At 32.3% G+C, this 18,029-nt stretch overlaps 2 protein-coding genes and 1 non-coding gene across 3 annotated transcripts; 2 read left to right on the top strand and 1 right to left on the bottom strand.

Moving 5' to 3' along the window:
* The first annotated feature begins 392 nt into the window (after nucleotides 1-392).
* Nucleotides 393-4,789, top strand: LOC125835384 (uncharacterized). Its single transcript, XM_049514509.1, has 7 exons — nucleotides 393-735; nucleotides 2,163-2,234; nucleotides 2,320-2,387; nucleotides 3,328-3,472; nucleotides 3,563-3,646; nucleotides 3,984-4,079; nucleotides 4,426-4,789. The coding sequence occupies exons 1-7, from the start codon at nucleotides 412-414 to the stop codon at nucleotides 4,429-4,431; spliced, it is 795 nt and encodes a 264-aa protein (XP_049370466.1). The 5' UTR covers nucleotides 393-411; the 3' UTR covers nucleotides 4,432-4,789.
* A 5,124-nt stretch (nucleotides 4,790-9,913) lies between these two features.
* On the bottom strand, nucleotides 9,914-11,905 carry LOC125835373 (pentatricopeptide repeat-containing protein At5g43790). The gene has a single exon (XM_049514499.1). It carries the CDS (start codon nucleotides 11,768-11,770, stop codon nucleotides 9,962-9,964), a length of 1,809 nt encoding a protein of 602 aa, XP_049370456.1. The 5' UTR covers nucleotides 11,771-11,905; the 3' UTR covers nucleotides 9,914-9,961.
* Nucleotides 11,906-17,315: 5,410 nt separating this feature from the next.
* LOC125835397 (small nucleolar RNA snoR114) lies at nucleotides 17,316-17,400 on the top strand. Its single transcript, XR_007443410.1, has one exon. It is a non-coding gene; the product is annotated as a small nucleolar RNA snoR114 (small nucleolar RNA).
* Nucleotides 17,401-18,029: the final 629 nt, after the last annotated feature.

Here is an 18,029-nt window from a genome sequence, read left to right as displayed (position 1 = left end):
ACCACATTAAAATAAAAAATATATGAAGGCGTTTGATTATGCATTTTCCCCCTTTCTTCTAAAGTTGGAACATTTGACCATAAAATTTTGATTACACTTTTTTGAGGAAATTTTCAGAAATTTCAAATCAAAGATAACATAAAGTTATCATCACTCCAAATTACTCATAAATATTATTCTTTTAAAAATAACTTCAATTTATTTTATATCTAAATATTATAAAAATAAAAAATATTTTAAATCTTCACAATAAAATAAAGAAGGTCCTATCTCGTAAATTCCGCAAAACATCAAAAACTCCACCTTTTTAATCCACCATTCCCCACTTCTCTTTTTCTCTCTCCTTCTTCTTGCTCTGTTTTTTTCCATTTCTCTCTGTACATTGATTTCTCCTTTAGAGAGAGAAAAAAAATGGTGGATGAGTTTATGGTTTGTGTTGATAGGATCATAATAGCAACAACATGTTTTGGAGATTCATCAGTTACTAATGGTGTTGGTGGGAGAGAAACCCTTTTGACTAGTGATGCTGTAAATGTCAATTCTACTGTTGAAATCATCAATTTAAGAAAAACCCATCAAGAAAAAATTAGTATAAGTACTAGTAGTTGTGTTGGTGATGGTGGAGAAGGTTCTTCAAAGGGTATTAGTAGTAGTGTTAGAGAGTGTAGGATTTGTCAAGAAGAAGATGAAGAAACTGATATGGAAGCTCCTTGTGCCTGTAATGGCACTCTCAAAGTACACCCATTTCCCCCCTTTTTATGATTTGCTTTAATTTTACTTCAAATTTTTTGTTTTAATCTGTTTGGTTTGGTTGTAGATTTGAGTTGTGTTTTTTGAGGTGCATTTTTCTTTGAAATTTTATGAGTGAAAGAGTCTATTTAAGACTGGTCTTACTCCATTTTTTTTAAACTTGAAAATATTTGAAGATAAATTTTCAAAATCAATGGCGGAACTCTGTAAAGTTTCAGTTTTTTCTACCGTTTTTAATTTGTTTTCTTAGGTTGGCTAAGGAAATGTGTGTCAGTATTTCTTGTCTTTTTTTCCTTTTTTGTTTAATGGGGTTGTTCTAAGTTAGTTTTTTTTTTGTTTATATGTTTCTTAGATGTTTGAATTATATTTTTTTGGTTAAAAGTTTGAGTTTTGCTATCACTTGTTTTTTACTTTAGCTTGGGAAATGTGTTTTGATTGTTAATGGATACAAAAATGTTCTTTTGTTAGTCTTTCTGCAATATAAAACTGAAAGATTGATGCTTTTGATTGTACAAATTTTTTCTTATAATATAAAAGAGTCATAAATTCACATAAAAACTTTTTGCCAAAACCAACTTTTTGTAAAGTTTAACAAAAAAAAAAAAGGTTCCATGAGAAGACTGAGTTGGGAGTTGAACATTTTTAAGTTCCCAGAAAGTTTTGGTTTTTGTGCAATTTTTTTTTTATTCTTCCTTCACATGATGAATGCCTTGTGAGTTATTTTTGTTCTTATCTGGAAAAATCAATAAGTATGCTTGCTTGGTCACCAAACTTTTTCTATTTTCATTAAATGTGGATTTTGAATATTCTACCTTTCTTAAACAGGAATTTTACCTGCAGCTGAAAATATGCACCAAATAATTAAATGCATAGTCTTTTGATCAAAAGTCTGTTGTCTTATTTGTTACCCTTTATGATTAAAAATACTACTGTTATATGTCAGTTATACTGGGATTTTATTTTCACATTTATGGGAATTTATGTTATAATTGATGATGGTATTCAAATGTCAAAATGTTTGAGTAAATGATGGTTCAGTTATTCTGAATACCATGTCTTCATGGATTGAGTAAATGCTAGTATTGAATTGGATCATAAGGTCATATGCCCTTTTGGACTGGCTCAAGTCTTTTGCAAGCTATGTTGGTTGGACTCTTTAGAAATGCTGACGGATGTGTGTCGGATCCTTGGAAAGTAATCCAACATGGGTGCCACACTCTTTTTGGAGAGTCTGAGCAAACATAGTTTGCAAGCATAGTGCTACTAAATTTGCTTTCGTTTTATGCTCAATTCTTGTGTTCACATTGAATTAGTAGAGCTTGTTAATGCTACAGTTTCATCTCAAGATTTCTTAAGTACTATTAGATTAAAAAGCTGAGTATTGATATTCTGTCATCTATTGGACTTTGCAGTTTGCTCATAGGAAATGTATTCAGAAATGGTGCAACAAAAAAGGCGACATCACCTGCGAAATCTGTAATAAGGTTGGTAGCTTTTAAGCACCTGCTTTTAATGGAAAATATATTTCTAGTCTCAAGTGATGTTGATTTGTTATTTGTGTTCTATTAGGTGTTTTCACCAAACTACACCCTTCCACCCGCAAGAAGCAACCCTGATGTAATGGCAATCGATATCAGGTATGTGCTTCAGGTTGTTAGTTGTATAGTACTTGGCGTTTGCTTTCAAACAATACCTTGTAAAAAAAAAACCTTTTTTATGTGTATGACATCTTTATAAGTGCTGGTTCATTGAAACTTGGTGTTTAAGTTGTGGCAATTGAAGAAGTAGGGACAAACTGCTTGATAGGTTTATCTACTTCTGTGTTCTGTATCAATTGGTTAGTAAATAAAAATCAGTTGTAACCTTGCATAATCAGCATCCTTAAAGAAAGAAAAGAAATGGAGTAATAAAATACAAGACTCGGAGGACTTTTGTTGGCACCTTAAATAGATGCTTGACATCAGTTCTCTTGCCTGCTTAATGTCTTTACACTGCTAGACATGAGAGTGGCATAGTTCCGCTTCATCTATCCCTTGTCTTAAGGTTTGTGATCATGATCTAGTTTCTTTCCGGATTATGTTAAATAATATCATTTGATCTTTTTAATTCTCTTTGCCCCAGAGGCATATGATACATGAGTGCCTCATAGGTGTCGTCAGTCATTTGTGAACATATAGGAGCTGTTTCTGTTCTAAGCTCTTCTTGAGCAAGTACCTTGATAGGCCAGTTTAGTTGTTTGTGTGGAAATGGTGGCATTGCAGTGACTTTGTTTTGAAATTTAGTAGATAACAAGCTTTCAAGAGATCTATTTTGGGATACCAATCCTTTTGAATTGTGATTTGGAACTCAGATTAGATCTTGTTGCATACATTTTAATGCCATCATGTGCGGAAATCTTTATAAGATTGCAGATAGGTTTCAACAGTACCTAGCATTTCTGACATGATCCAACTACACTAATGTATGTATAGTATCAAATGTCAAGTTTCCAGCATCCAACCAAAACAGTAAATACTCTGTTTCCGATTGACTTTTCAAGCTTTCTGACCTTTTTGTTCTTCGGCTTGTTTAAATCAGGCAATGGGGACCAGGCATGGATATTAGAAATCCTCATTTTCTGGCTTTTGCCGCTGCTGAGCGTCAATTCCTGCAATCAGAGTATGATGATTATGCGATTGCTAGCAGTGGGAGTCTAGCATGTTTCCGCTATGTTGCAATCATTGTATGTATAAGCTGTGTAATGCTTCTATGATACAATCATTTTGTTTGTAAGCACTTCATTACTGAAGGTGGCTGTCTTCTATTAATGCAGTTGATGCTACTCTTGCTGATACGCCAAACCTTGATGGTCACAAGGGACTTTGCAATGGTGCAGGACCCATCTACATTCTTCAATGTAAGTTGTAATCATTGTTCATTTCATATATCTTGTCTTCTAAGATAGCTCGGCAAGGAGGACTGAAGTCAAATGCTGTTCATTCTTACACTAGCGTGTACTCTCGTTGTTTGCATCATTGAGTGTGATTAGGAAGTGTACTGCATCGTATCAGCAATTAGCATGACAGTTTACACCACGGTTCTGAGGTTTAATTTGTTCATTATGGATGCATGTACTGTTCTTGTATAGACAACTTCCGTTTATTTTTCATATATAAACAGCGACACTTGCACTGACACTCTAGTATATTTAGCTGCCAATTATTTTAACTTGAAGCATGTCTTGTGAACTTCAGTTTCAGATTTCACTTCTTCAGCTGGCGGCTTTCCTCCTCCCTTGTTATGTAATGGTTCGGACATGGTACATGATACAATGCCGAAGAAGGAGGCAGGTATGTTCACCTAACCAGTTATCCTAATCGTTCTCTTTCCTCTCGCATTCTGCCCTTCAATTTATGTCCATGATCGGCTAAATATGAAGCAACCATTAATCTGTAAGTAACCTGAGAACTAAAATTGGTTCCTTGGCAACTTTTGCTGCTATGATTACCAGAAAATATATCATAAACCTTGATACAACAACAACAACATATGATGTTAGTAAATAATGACATCGGCCCTTAGTTACTGTTACTTGATGTCTAAGGGTCCCCCGTTCCCCATCTCCGTTTTCATGTTAGAACTGCAGAGTGAAAGTTCTTTAGCTTTATCTTACATATGCACGGTGGTTCATTTCAGGGTTAAGATGGACGATGTTTGGTAGCATGATCTTTTGCAGCCTTTGTCGTCTCTTATGGGGCGAATGCTGCTGTACATCAACCTTCTCTTTCGAAAGATTATCTGTATCTATCTTCCCGAGGTGCAAACGTTTAGTTAGCTCTTTGAGCTCTATATATAAGCTCTTCCTTAGTCCCTCTCCTTAGCCGTGAACTCGGAAGCAAATGTAAATGTGAGGATTTGAGTTCACAGGCTGTTTTTTTTTTATCACCTTTCTTCTGTAATCTTAGTTTTATTGGATGTCATTAAAACAATTGACAATCCATCTGAAATTTCTAATGGAACAAGAAGTTTTCTGCATTTTGTTGAGGGTAACATGCTTCACCATGTGTATAATTTATTATTGTTGAATTGTTAATACTCTTTGCGTAATTCTCAAATATATAAATTTATAAGCTTATTATACAATTTCACAAACAAAATTAAGAAGTTTTGACTCTTGAGATTCGAAATGTGTTACATAAATTGAGATAGGAATACATGTTTGATTTGGACTCTATTAGTCCATGGGGACGCTACAACTTCTAACAATGAAATTAGGCTAGTATGATAGTTAGTTGGAGTTATGTAGGTACTAGTTATATACATGATGAATTAATTATGAGAAAGTCTATGTATTATTTCACGCAAATTTAGCTATTCCATCTTTTTGCATAAAATAATGTATAATTTTTTTCAGCCATAAATTAGTTATTTGAGTTTCTAAATTGCAAATCAAATATCATATTATATTTATATTATTTACTTGTCATGTTTTATTTTTGCACATTTCTTGAGAAAAAAACATTAATTAGAGGATAGTTTGACTAAATTATTCGTATTTATCACTAAAGGAAGGGTGAAATTCTTGCCTTAATGGGGCCTTCTGGCAGTGGGAAAACAACCTTGTTAAAGCTATTGGGGGAAGGTTGCAAGAAAATGTCACACTTTTCACTTGATACATCTATTAAGAAAAAAATGATTGACATGTATATTTTACCATACTATCTCCTATTAATTGATGTTTGGTATTATATCTTAAAAAATAATTCAGAGAAAAAAAATAATGACGGGGGTGGGTAAAACATGAAAAAATTTGACTGTTTTTTCTTGATATTTTAAGAGTGTCAAGTAAAAATAAAAACCTATTTTTGAAATAAGGGACAAGTAAAAGTGAACAGAAATCGTATTTTGGATCATCTATTTTTAGTAAGGACGACAAATAATATATAACTTCTATTCCAATTTATGTGATGTAATTTAATTGAGTACAATATTTAAGAAATATGAGAAGATTTTACATTGTTCCAAAAGTATCCTTAAAATAAATAATTTTTTAAAATAGAAGAATACACCTTCATAAACTTCATTTTTTTTTTGTGACTAACTAAAAAAATATGTATGTTATATGAATTAGATTTTTTATTTTATTTATGTAGTTTTAATACACAAATAATTTATCTACTCATCAGCTATTAACAACCCCTTATTTTTTTGTAAATTAAACTAGATAAAACATATGTTATCATTAACTAGTTCATGATTCAAAATTAGATTAAAGATTGAAATCAAATTAATCTTTCTACCACTAGGGACTTACTTATGTAAAAAACCATTTTTTAAATAAGTACGTAGAGATTATTATGAGATCGTAAAGAGGATCTCAATGAATCTTTTTTAGGATTCCTTATCACGCTTTTTAGATATTCAAACAAATCCAGACAATTTATGTCTTTTCTTTGCTTATTATAGTGAGAGATAAAAATCAATTTATGTTTGTTTTGGCACTACATTTCATCATTTTTATTTTATGATTTCTCTAAAGAAAAGATAAACCACATTCCATGAAACATCTAAGTGAAAAAACTTTAAGTTAACCATTTAAATATGTCTTTAATTATACGTATTTAACTTAATAAGTTGTAAATCTTAGGCTTGTTTCAAGTTGATATATATATTTATGTTGTTGACTTAACTATATACACTTGAGAATACTTTAATAGAAATAAAAATTGAACTAAAAGTATCTAATAGGAACACTTTATCATATGTTTAATTAGTACAAATTATAGTTTGAATGTCTAAATAAAATTTACTGACATGTTTAAGGACTATCTATTATGTATTAAACCTATTTTAATAAAAAAACCAAGATAGAGTAGAAAGTTCTTTTTGCTGTATTTTGAAAAAATTGAAGAATGAAATTAGGATAAAAAGAAGTCTTTAAAGAGAAAAATATCACTTGCTAAGGTGTTAAGGAATTCACCATCTGAGTATTTATAAAAACTCGGTGTACAATTTTGATCAAGTTATTGTCAATAATTAAATACTTTCTCTATTTTAATTTATTTGATCTACTTTTTTTTTAATCTGTTTAAAAAAATGACTTTTTTTTTCTTTAACAACTTTTTAATTTCAACTTTTCATATAACATGTTTAAAACCACAAATTTTAAAAAAAAATTGATTACATTTGATATATCTTTAATTTAAGGCAACAAAATTTACTTTTTTTCTTTTAAACTTTCTTAAATATCATATTAAATTTAAACAAATCAAATAAACTGAAACAGAGAGAGTAGCTTCTAACTTAACCTTGACATATTTTAATCAAAATCAAATCTATCCAGCAAGCACTTCATCTTTAATGTTTAATGAGATAAGTTCAAAAACACACCTAAACTATACCTATTTTTTGAGTTTCATACCTAAACTATTGAGAGTGTGAGTTTCATATATAAACTATCACTTACTATTAGTTTGAGAAACACATCTCTCTTTTATACCACTCTCACCAGGGTGTGTGTAATACACTCTCTCTTTTATTTTAAAAAAATATCATATCACACTCCACATGGACAAAACATTTCACTTTGACAAAAATTAAATAAATTATTAGTATTAGTTAAAATTAAAGATTAAAATTATTATCCAAAAATAATAATATTTTTTTTATAAAATAAAAAAGTAAAATATTTTTCTTACCCCACTCCATCACTTCCTCTCCCTCCACCCCCCCCCCCACCCCCCCACCCGGATCCATTTTTTGTTTTGTTTTTTTTGTTTAAATATCTTTTATAAATATTTTTTTTTCACTTCATCCCCCCTTCCAATTCTAATTTAGATATTATTTTATTTTTTAAAAAATAATTCTATCCACTAGTCACATAACCCTTCGCTTTCAATTTCTTTTCTCGTTTTGTGTTACATATACATATATATAAAATATTTGTTACTTGCCGTCACAAGACTTTTTTAAAATAATTTTTTTATTTATGTTATATATTGTACACAAGTAAAAAAAAATTCTAGAAATATATGTACATATATAACACAAAACGAAAAAATGTAAAATAAATAAATAAATTAGAAGTGGAGGGTTAAATAGGATGGGGTAGAATTTTTTTTAAAAATAATATAATTTTTTTTGGGGAATGAGTGAGTGGTTTTTTTTTCTAAAAAAAAGGACGGGGATTGTGTGTGTGTGTGTGGGGGGGGGGGGGGGTACGGGGAGGAGGTGGTGGAATGGGGTAAGACAAATAATTTAATTTAAAAATATATATATATTTTTTGGGGGGACGGTAATACTTTAATTTTTTTTATTAATATTAATAATTTATTATTTAATTTTTGTCAAGGTGGAATATTTTATATATGTGGAATGTCATGTGCCAAGGTTTTTTTCAAATAAAAGAGAGAGTGCATTACACACACCTCATAGGTGTGTTTCTCAAACTAAAAAGTGATAGTTTAGATATGAAACTCACACTCTCAATAGTTTAGATATGAAACTCAAAAAAATGGGATAGTTTAGGTGTGTTTTTGATACTTGTCTCATGTTTAATCAATCGAATCTGTCCATCACTGTTGTATGAGATATTTTGCTTTTTTTTTCTTCTTCATTTTATAATAAGATTGTTTTAAAAATAATTAGGAGAATAAGTAATTAACGTTGAGGATAAAATACACGTACACACAAAAAATACTTTTATTTTTGATATGCCAAGTGACAAGTAAAAATGAAAAATATATATTTATAGTGTCATAAATAATAAGTAAAAATAAACGGAGAAAGTAATAAAGCCGGAGGTATTAAAAATATTACGCATAGGGATTTATTTTTTTGAACACATTAAATATGTTGCAGTTGTAATAATTCTAAAAATCGGTGGAATGATTAAAATAATTTAGAGACAAGTAGCATCAAATAAATGAATTGAAGATATGTGCAAACACATAATTTTAATTAGTTTTTTATTTTTTATTTTTTATGCAAAGGTCCATTCGGTGGTTTTTCTCCTAACGTAATTTTTTTAATATTTAAAATTTGAACCCAAAACCTTCAATTGAGGATGGAGCAATTCCACCATTGGACCACAACCATGTTAATAATATAAGTACTTTTAGACACAATGAATTGTGTAGTTGAAGTTTGTAAAAACATCTTTTGGAATGCTTGTAAGTTGTAACACTATGGTTCCCTTCCCATGATTAATCAACTAGCTACAATTCAAATTAGCAATACAAGAATTATATATGAAGTTAGGATAAGTCTATAAGGGGTCTTTTGATTGGATATTTACGAATAGTATAGAATAGAGTGTATTAGTAGTGCTGATCTTATTTTAAGTAAGTGTCATCTTCTACTATATGCAACTTACCTTAGGGTTCCGTTATTTAGCAACTTGCAAACAATCTTACTTTATTTGCGCTAAAGTTCGTGTCACAAAATTTGGGATAATTTTGAACTCAAACTTAATTTGTGATAGTTTGAAAATATATCTTAATTTTAAACAATTCTTTATTTTCCTAATACTTAAATTCATTTGAACTTAAAATTTTTTTAGTTGAATCTATAATTTTTTTTTTAAATTCTAATATTTGCATAAAAAATTAATTCTATTAAACCCATAAAAAAAACCAAACAAAAGAAAATGATTCCATTATATCCATCAAAAACTAGAAGGGTATTTTTGACAACAAAAGCTAACAAAGGGTAAAATTGAGCTATTTCTAATAGTTCTAGGGCAATATTAACAACTTCTTATGCCATGTTGGACTGCCATGTCAGCATCTAAATGGCTTATGTGGTAAGGCTAACGTTGTAAGGGTATTTGTGGTCCAACAAATAGATGAGAAATGTATTTTTGATACCAAATACAAACGAAGGATAACTATGAGCTTTTTCAAATAGTTCGAGGGTATTTTTGACCCTTTTCTATTAAGAAAATAGGGTGTTCTAGAATAGGAATAGTATTGAATAGACTGAGTTAGAATAACAATAGCACCCCGTATTGTTATTGTCATGGTTTACTATGTATAAGATTAGTATGTATATTAAATAAAATACCAAAGGTAATACATGTTTTATTTTCTCTAATACCTCCTACCAAACGACCCCGAATACAATAGGAAGTTGACACAGTATACATATATTGATATATCTTTCACCAAAAGCAAGATCACAATGAAATGGAACATATGATTAAAAAAAAAGGGAGGCTTGATGTGTACAAGTTTTACCAATAATCCAAACAAGAACAAGTTCCATTTCTAAAGTGATGAAACCTCGATCTATCTCTTACTATAATTTCCCTTTCATAAATCATTGAAATAAGCTTAGTAGCTGTGTGACAATCAGTGCAAACCCTTAAATTCTTTATAATTCTAATAGGGGCACCAGAATCAGAAGCAATAAGAGCATAAGCAATGGCTAACCTTTCACTATGGTAGGTAAGGGCATTTTCCTTCTCTTCCTCTTCAATGTCGAACAAAACTTCTCTTGTTCCCGACTTATGACCATGTTCTTGCAGCCTTCTGTGCATCTCATCTAGCTTCACGTATATCCATTTGGCTTCTGGATGAGTCTTATCGCCAATAAGGAACTCGTGCATAGCACCATCAATATCGACAATGCTACTGCCAGGAGCTTTGTCAATCCCATGATCTTTCATCAACTTCCTTAAATGCTTCACATCATCCCACCTGTTCACGCTAGCGTACATATTTGATAGTAACACATAATTCCCGCTGGTCTTCGGCTCTAGCTGTATCAATTGTTTCAAAGCTGATTCGCCTACCTCTAAGTTACCATGAATTCTAGCAGCTCCAAGTAAGGACCTCCAAATAACTGCATTTGGCTTCATAGGAATGGTCTGAACTATTTCTTCAGCCTCCTTTACTCGGCCTGCTCGACCAAATAGGTCTACTAAGGTCCCATAGTGCTCAAGCTTAGGCTCAATGCCATAATCCTCCTTCATTGACTCAAAAAATTTGCAGCCTTGATCAACCAACCCCACATTAGAGCAAGCACACATTATAACTAGCATTGTTACATCATCAGGAACTAAACCTTCTAAATCCATTTTATTGAAAAGTTCAAGGGCTTCCAGACCAAGGCCATGAACTGCAAGTCCTCTAATCATGGCATTATAACAATAAGTGTCTCTTTCGAGCAATTGATCGAATACCTGGCGAGCAAAATCAAGACGCCCACAATTTGCATACACGGCGATTAATGCTGCGCCAACATATCTATTGAGCTTGAGACCATTCCTAAGCACATAAGAATGAGCCCATATTCCTTGACTAAGTGCACCTAAATCAGCACAAGCACTAATCAATGCCACCAAACTAACTTCATTCGGACAAGTCAAAGATTTCTGCATTTGTCTAAACAGAAGCAAAACCTCCAATGATAAACTAGAACTATCATACACACTATCAAGATTGGATTCATAATAAACAAAATAATTATGTGCATAAGCTGCGAGTATGGAGTTCCACGAAGCTAGATCAGGTCCAGTAATTTGATCAAAGAGGAATCTTGAAACACCCAATTCGCCGCACTTGGAGTAGAAATTAAGCAATGAGGCTTGAACAAAATGATCATAAGGTGGTTCGAGGAATTTCAAGACATGGGTGTGCAAGGCTCGGCCATGTTGAAGCCATGGTTGAGAACTACAAGCCTTAAAAAGAGAAGGGTAGGTGTAACTGTTGGGTATGAGAGTGGTTTGCATCAGAATACGATTGTAAAGGGCTAACGCAAAGTGAGTTTGATCATCTTTTTTCCTAGAAAGTGACGATGAGATGAGGGTGTTGAAGAGGAAGATTGTTGGATTGGTTACATGGTTGAAGATGCTTAGAGCATAGGAAATGGTGGCATCTATGGTGGAGGATGAAATGAGAATGCGACTGAGAGGGTAAGTGTGGAAAATAAGCCCAGTTGTGATCATTTGAGCATGCACTTGCTTGAGGGTGGCTATGTTTTTGCATTGTTCTATGAGTTTGAAAATTGGGTGGGCAGATTTTGGGCTTAATGTATTCATGTGATGTGCTCAAAACTTTGCAAGACAAACAAAACCTCTCACAAGTCATTAGTGCAAAATGAGAGCTCTCCTTTTGATGATGCACTGACACAGGATTAATCTCACGGCAGAACTTAACACCAATCTTGATCATGCCTTCATCTAAAAATCAAAATATAACATCGTCAGACTCAACTTTTCTACATATATATGTTTAGCACATAAGTGAACAAAATTGCACACCAAATGAAATGGGAATGGTGCATGAAATTGGTTATCATCTATAAAATAGATAACTAGAAATTAAAAACGAAGAAACGTGCAAATGATGCTGAAAACATTTGGCCAAAACCTGCGGCTGCGATTTAGCGATAAACAGAAAGCAGGTTGAAGTTGGCAATTAAACTGAGCTAAGCTGACAATCGTTTTAAAATGGGTCAGACTTGAATGAGTTAAAACTTAGCTCAATTTTATATTATCTTGAGCTCAACCCATAAAATTCTAGGTGGGTTGGGCGGGTCATTTGTTTTGGGGCTCATTTTGACAATTCTAATTGAAACTCTCATCTTCTAAACTATGTAGTACCTAGGATTTTGCCTTGAGAAACAATCGAGGTAAATTCTAGACCACAAATGCGTCCAAATGAACTTTCAACTAAACCTCATATGAATTATCCACGAAGGATCAATTCCAACTCCCAACAAGAACAATTGAGACAAGATCACACAATACAAAGCAATACCAATTAGTACTACATACTATTACCTACAAAAATTGATTAAAGAATTTGCACTATAAAAAAATGAAGAAAATAATACTCCGCAAAACAAAAATCATACTCCAACACCGCACACTTAGAATTATGCATGTCCGGGCTGTCCCCATTGCACAGAACAAATACAAGTGAGGTGAAGCACAAGTTATGAGTGCTACTACAGAGAGATCAATGATAATCAAGCATAACGTTTCCTTGAGCAATTCACTACTCTTTTCCATATTATCAGATTATTAGAGAGCATAAGCTCTGAGTTAACACAAACGAGGTAACCTTAGCCCGCAAAGACATCCTATTGACCTCCAAATATCTCCCTCAGTTTCAACATTAAACTCAATTAGGTCTGACTACATTATGCATCAAATGAGAAGCACATTACTTCACGCACAAATGCAAGTATATTATTGAAACAAAGTCATACTTAACAGTATAGATTTTCTGCACCACACCTTATATAATGCGAGCTCAATGTACGGCTACAACGTATTTAATACCATATACTTAAGCCTAAGAAACTATCAACAAGTAGGCCTAAATATCACAGTGGCAAATTATCAAACAAGTGGTGGGCACTACTAATTAGAGTGCGGTTCTGTGAAGTTTTCAGTCCTCCCCAGTTCTTATGAGAATCATAGTTCCTAACCAAAAAAAAGTATCATCAATAGTGCATTCATCCAACTTCAGAACAAGTTTTCACCATTAACGCAAGCATTTTACATTCAATTTGAAGGGACTTGGTGGGGATTAAGGAAGGGGTCGCCAGAGAGAAAATATGGATTATACCTGGTTTGGTCTCTGGTGAGCGAAGGTGGCAGTGTTGGCCGGAGACGGAGGTGGCGTCCACATGTTTGGTGTTATGGAAACGATGTAGGAGTGAAATGGAGGAAAGTTGTATACAAGGCATGTATCCACAAATATAGTGTGAATATATATGCAAAAGACGCACACAAAATACAAGGGATGACATTCTTTGTTCTAATTTCAGTTGGATTCACTCACTCTTGTAATATATGTAAAATTTATCTAAATATACAACTTTTTTTACTATATTCTTTAAAAATTTCTATCGTTTAAAAATTACAAAAATTTCTACTTTACATGATGTATAAGTCAAATACATTACTTTACGCAATGTATTAGTCGGATACATCACTTTACGCAATGTATTAAGATGTACGCAATGTATCAAGACGTTACTTTATGTGATGTACTAGATACATCACTTTACGTGATATATCGATCCGATCAGAGGCGAATCTAGAATTTCAAGAAGACGGGTGCACCATTGTTAGTGGCGGCTCTGTCCCTCAACTAATTTAGGCTTTCAAATTTGAGGGGCCTTATTTATTTTAGCAATAATAATTATAGGTTTTTCATAAGAAATATATTAAATACATTTGCAAAATAAATAAATTTTATTATAAGAAAAAGTCATTAGAAGAAGTTTAAAAAAGGCTAAATGCAGAAACTCTTTTATACTAATTTAGGCTTTCAAATTTGAGGGGCCTTATTTATTTTAGCAATAATAATTATAGGTTTTTCATAAGAAATATATTAAATACATTTGCAAAATAAATAAATTTTATTATAAGAAAAAGTCATTAGAAGAAGTTTAAAAAAGGCTAAATGCAGAAACTCTTTTATACTAATTTAGGCTTTCAAATTTGAGGGGCCTTATTTATTTTAGCAATAATAATTATAGGTTTTTCATAAGAAAAATATTAAATACATTTGCAAAATAAATAAATTTTATTATAAGAAAAAGTCATTAGAAGAAGTTTAAAAAAAGGCTGAATGCAGAAACTCTTTTGTGAATAAAGTAAAATGCAAGGTTGTGAGAAAATGCAGCATCTGGGAATCGATCCCTCAACCTCAAAGTGGAAAACTGACACATAAACCAGTGAACCATCCAGTTGTTTGTGTTCATGGGTTCCTTCAGTTGCTATTTGATATATTTTAAGAATTATACAAGTAATACATCGAGTTTTGTCGGATGACCACGGGTTCAAGTGACCCATTTTTTAAGCTTAAATTCGCCCCTGGATCCGATACATCACTTTACGCAATGTATCAGTCGGATACATCACTTTATGCGATGTATCGGGACGTTGCGTGATGTATCCAAAACTGAGACGCGATGTATCGGGACGTTCAGTGATGTATTCGAAACTGAGACACAATATATCAGGACGTTGAGGGATGTATTCGAAACTGGGACATGATGTATCGGGACGTATTGGAATGTATCCGGATTCCACCAAATTTAAGGGATTTTTGTAATTTGGAAAAGAGTAGAAATATGATGTAATTAGCTCTTAACACTATGAGATTTGTGTAAAATCTACTTTATTTATTCATTCTTGTATAATTTATATTCATTTGATTTTGTATCACTATTCATTCACTCTTATGTTACTTATTATTATATCTATTCGTTCTAATACAAAAATACAACAACATGAGAGAGAAAAATATAGAATTTGTTATATTCTAGGTGTTTTGATGATCCTCACAAATGTAGGGACCCGGTCCCTAGCAGAGTACTCTTGTCCAGATTCAAAATGGGGTATAATTGTAAAGCTGTCATGTCAGGTGGTAGGTGAAAAGTACAGTGTACTGCACCAATAGGAAGCGCGGATGAGGTTGTTTGTTTCTGTGGTCAAAACTCTTGTTGGTGACTGATATATATATATATACAACAATAAACAAACAAAATTATTCATTCAAAAAGGAGAGAGAGTTATCTAGTCTTCTCAAGAACTCTCAAAGAACACATTGCAAGGGACCTAGTCTCTACAAGACAGCGTATGTGAAAAGGACGACAAGACAGCTGTCAGAAAAGCTACCACCTCTAATGTGGTTGGTGCACGTCTTTTTAGAGAAGCAGACTCTCAGCCAATGGGGTCCTCTCAAGGAGTTTGTGTTCATTTGATATAGTCTCTTCTCACAAAACACAAACTCAAGATTTGACAAACAAAGATTTGAATTTCTGAAAATTCATAAGCTTACAAAAAAAGAAGCCATCTTCAAGGAAAAACACCGCTCAACTCAACAAAGGGACCTGATAGAGTACTGAAGAATCTTTGTTGTATTTTGAGCTTTGTGTCTTATGTGCTTACATTGTAAATCTACTCCTAAGTTATAAAGGATAGTAGATCATTTGCTTGTCTAAGTATTTAGTTTGAGTTGTATTAACTAGAGTTAGTTAGTCAAATCATCTAAGTTTTGGTCAACCTTTTTTACATCATTATTGATGTTCTCTTGGGTAGAGTTGCCTAGGAGTGTCAACTAGAGTTAGTTGATGTGTGGTGCAGCAGAGTTGCTCTCGTTTATGCTTTTGTCTTGGAGATCGGAGTTGGTGGTTAGAGTTAGCCTTGTGGGTTTCTTAAAGTCTAGATCAACTAGAATTAGTTGGTTTAGTGGGCAATAAGAGTATTGCTTAGGCTCAGTAAGTACTATGCGTATTACTAGTGTTGAGATTAAGAGTTTAATCTCATTGGTGGTTGTAATCTGTGTTTCACTTTTGCTTGAGAAGATTAGTGAAAACAGTTGAAAATCATGTGTGACGGGTTGTGGTTTTACTCCCTTGAGCAAGGAGGTTTTCACGTAAAAATCATTGTGCCTGATTTACGTTATGCCATTTATTTTCCGCACTTTTACTTCAATTACTATTCTTGTTGAGTCAAGGGACCTGGTCCGGTGACTGATAGTGGACGCATACATTCCAACAGAATTGCAAAGAGAGAGAGGGGACGAAGTAATGAAATATAGAGAAAGAGAGAGAAAAGGGGCAAGAGAGGAAAGATGTGAACGAGAGGAGAAATACTAAAGAAATATTCCTCGCCAAAAAATTATTAATTTCTAAAGCTCAAAATCAAAATTTCTTATCATGGACAAAAATAATCATATATATTCCACCACAAACTTTAACGGGATTACTAAGAACTGACTCCTCAAGTCCTCCTCATTGATTTAAATTAAAATTATCCAAATACCAAATACATTCATACAAAATTAATTAATGTGTGAGTAGTTATACTGTGTCCAATATATAAGGACACTATATTGATTTCATGATTTTTTTATTGTTATTCTAGTTGTTTATATATATATATATATTTTTCACAGTTGAAAACATGATAAATTGAATAATTTTCATGTATACTCTAAAAATGTGAATTTTAGTTCAAAAATGAAAACAAATCAGCGTTTGAATAAACTGAAAAATAGATATATTGACCATAGAATAAATTTTAATTTAGTGGTTTTACTGTTGTATTTTTATTTAATGTATTGAAAATAGCATATTTTGTCGTTTTTTTAAATATGACTTCTTTATTTCTTATTTCTTTTTTCGAATTACTTTGAAATGTTTTTTCTTGAACCGATCTATGATCTATCGAAAATAATATATCTATCTCACAAGATAGCAGTTAAAACACATTCTATCTTTTTCAGATCTCACTTATGAAATTACACTAATATATATATATATATATATATATATATATATATATATATATATATATATTACATTATGAAATGTAAAGCTTGCATTTGATGTACTTTTGATATACTTTCATAATTTATGTTACTTTTAGCATATAGTTCAACAATATTATAATTTACTTCAATGATTAATTAAGTAAATGATCTATGTTGAGAGGGAAAAAAAAGAAATTCAGATAAATTATATATTTTATGTCTCCTACATTAAACAACTAGCACCAGTGGTAGAACAGTACCCTGCCACGGTACAGACCCGGGTTCGATTCCTGACTGGTGCATCCAGAGCCATGATGACTAATGCACAAATGTGAAGATGGGTCTTCATACATGTCTGATTTAAGTGATGAAATGTTGTGTATCCGAGCTTTGTTTTTTTTTATATATAATAAATAAATCATCCATTGATCTAATTTGGCTACGCCCTTGGCATTCATATAAATCTTAGCTTGGCTTCATAATTTTTTTTATGTATAATATAATTTATAGGGAAAATGGATAAGTACCCCTAGCCTATATCCGAAATTCCAGAGACACATCTAACATTTACTAAGGTCCTATTACCCCCCCAAACTTATTTTATATGTAATATTCTACCCCTTTTGGGCCTACGTGGCACTATCTTGTGGGCCCAGCGCATGTTGACATTTTTTTCAAGGATAGTGCCACGTAGGCCGAAAAGGGGTAGAATATTATAGATAAATTAAGTTCGGGGGGGGGGGGGTTAATTGTGTCTCTGGGATTTCGAGCATAGGCTGGGGGGTACTTATGCATTTTTCCAAATTTATATATTGAATCTTTTAAACTTATTTGTGTGCCTACTTTCTTGTAGTTTGATTTTCTTTATTGAATTTCCTCGATTCCATCTTATTCCGTCCTTGAAATTCACGTAAATTCTAGCTTGGCTTCATAAAAGCTTTTATGTACATTATAATTTATAGAAAAAAGTATCAGAAACACCTTTAAACTTTGCGCAAATTATTAGTTTTATCCCCGAAC

This window comes from Solanum verrucosum, unplaced genomic scaffold (assembly GCF_900185275.1).
Source record: "Solanum verrucosum unplaced genomic scaffold, falcon-dt-bn FXZP01000127.1, whole genome shotgun sequence".
Classification (NCBI taxonomy): domain Eukaryota; kingdom Viridiplantae; phylum Streptophyta; class Magnoliopsida; order Solanales; family Solanaceae; genus Solanum; species Solanum verrucosum.
The sequence above is the reverse complement of the archived record's forward strand: the minus strand, read 5'-3'. Positions and strand labels throughout refer to the sequence as shown.

Coding starts and splice junctions, on each gene's coding strand:
- LOC125835373 (XM_049514499.1), bottom strand. CDS start 11,770: ATGAATACATTAAGCCCAAAATCTGCCCACCCAATTTTCAAACTCATA.
- LOC125835384 (XM_049514509.1), top strand. CDS start 412: ATGGTGGATGAGTTTATGGTTTGTGTTGATAGGATCATAATAGCAACA. Junction 736..2,162: donor CCTGTAATGGCACTCTCAAA/GTACACCCATTT, acceptor TGGACTTTGCAG/TTTGCTCATAGGAAATGTAT. Junction 3,473..3,562: donor TCCGCTATGTTGCAATCATT/GTATGTATAAGC, acceptor CTATTAATGCAG/TTGATGCTACTCTTGCTGAT.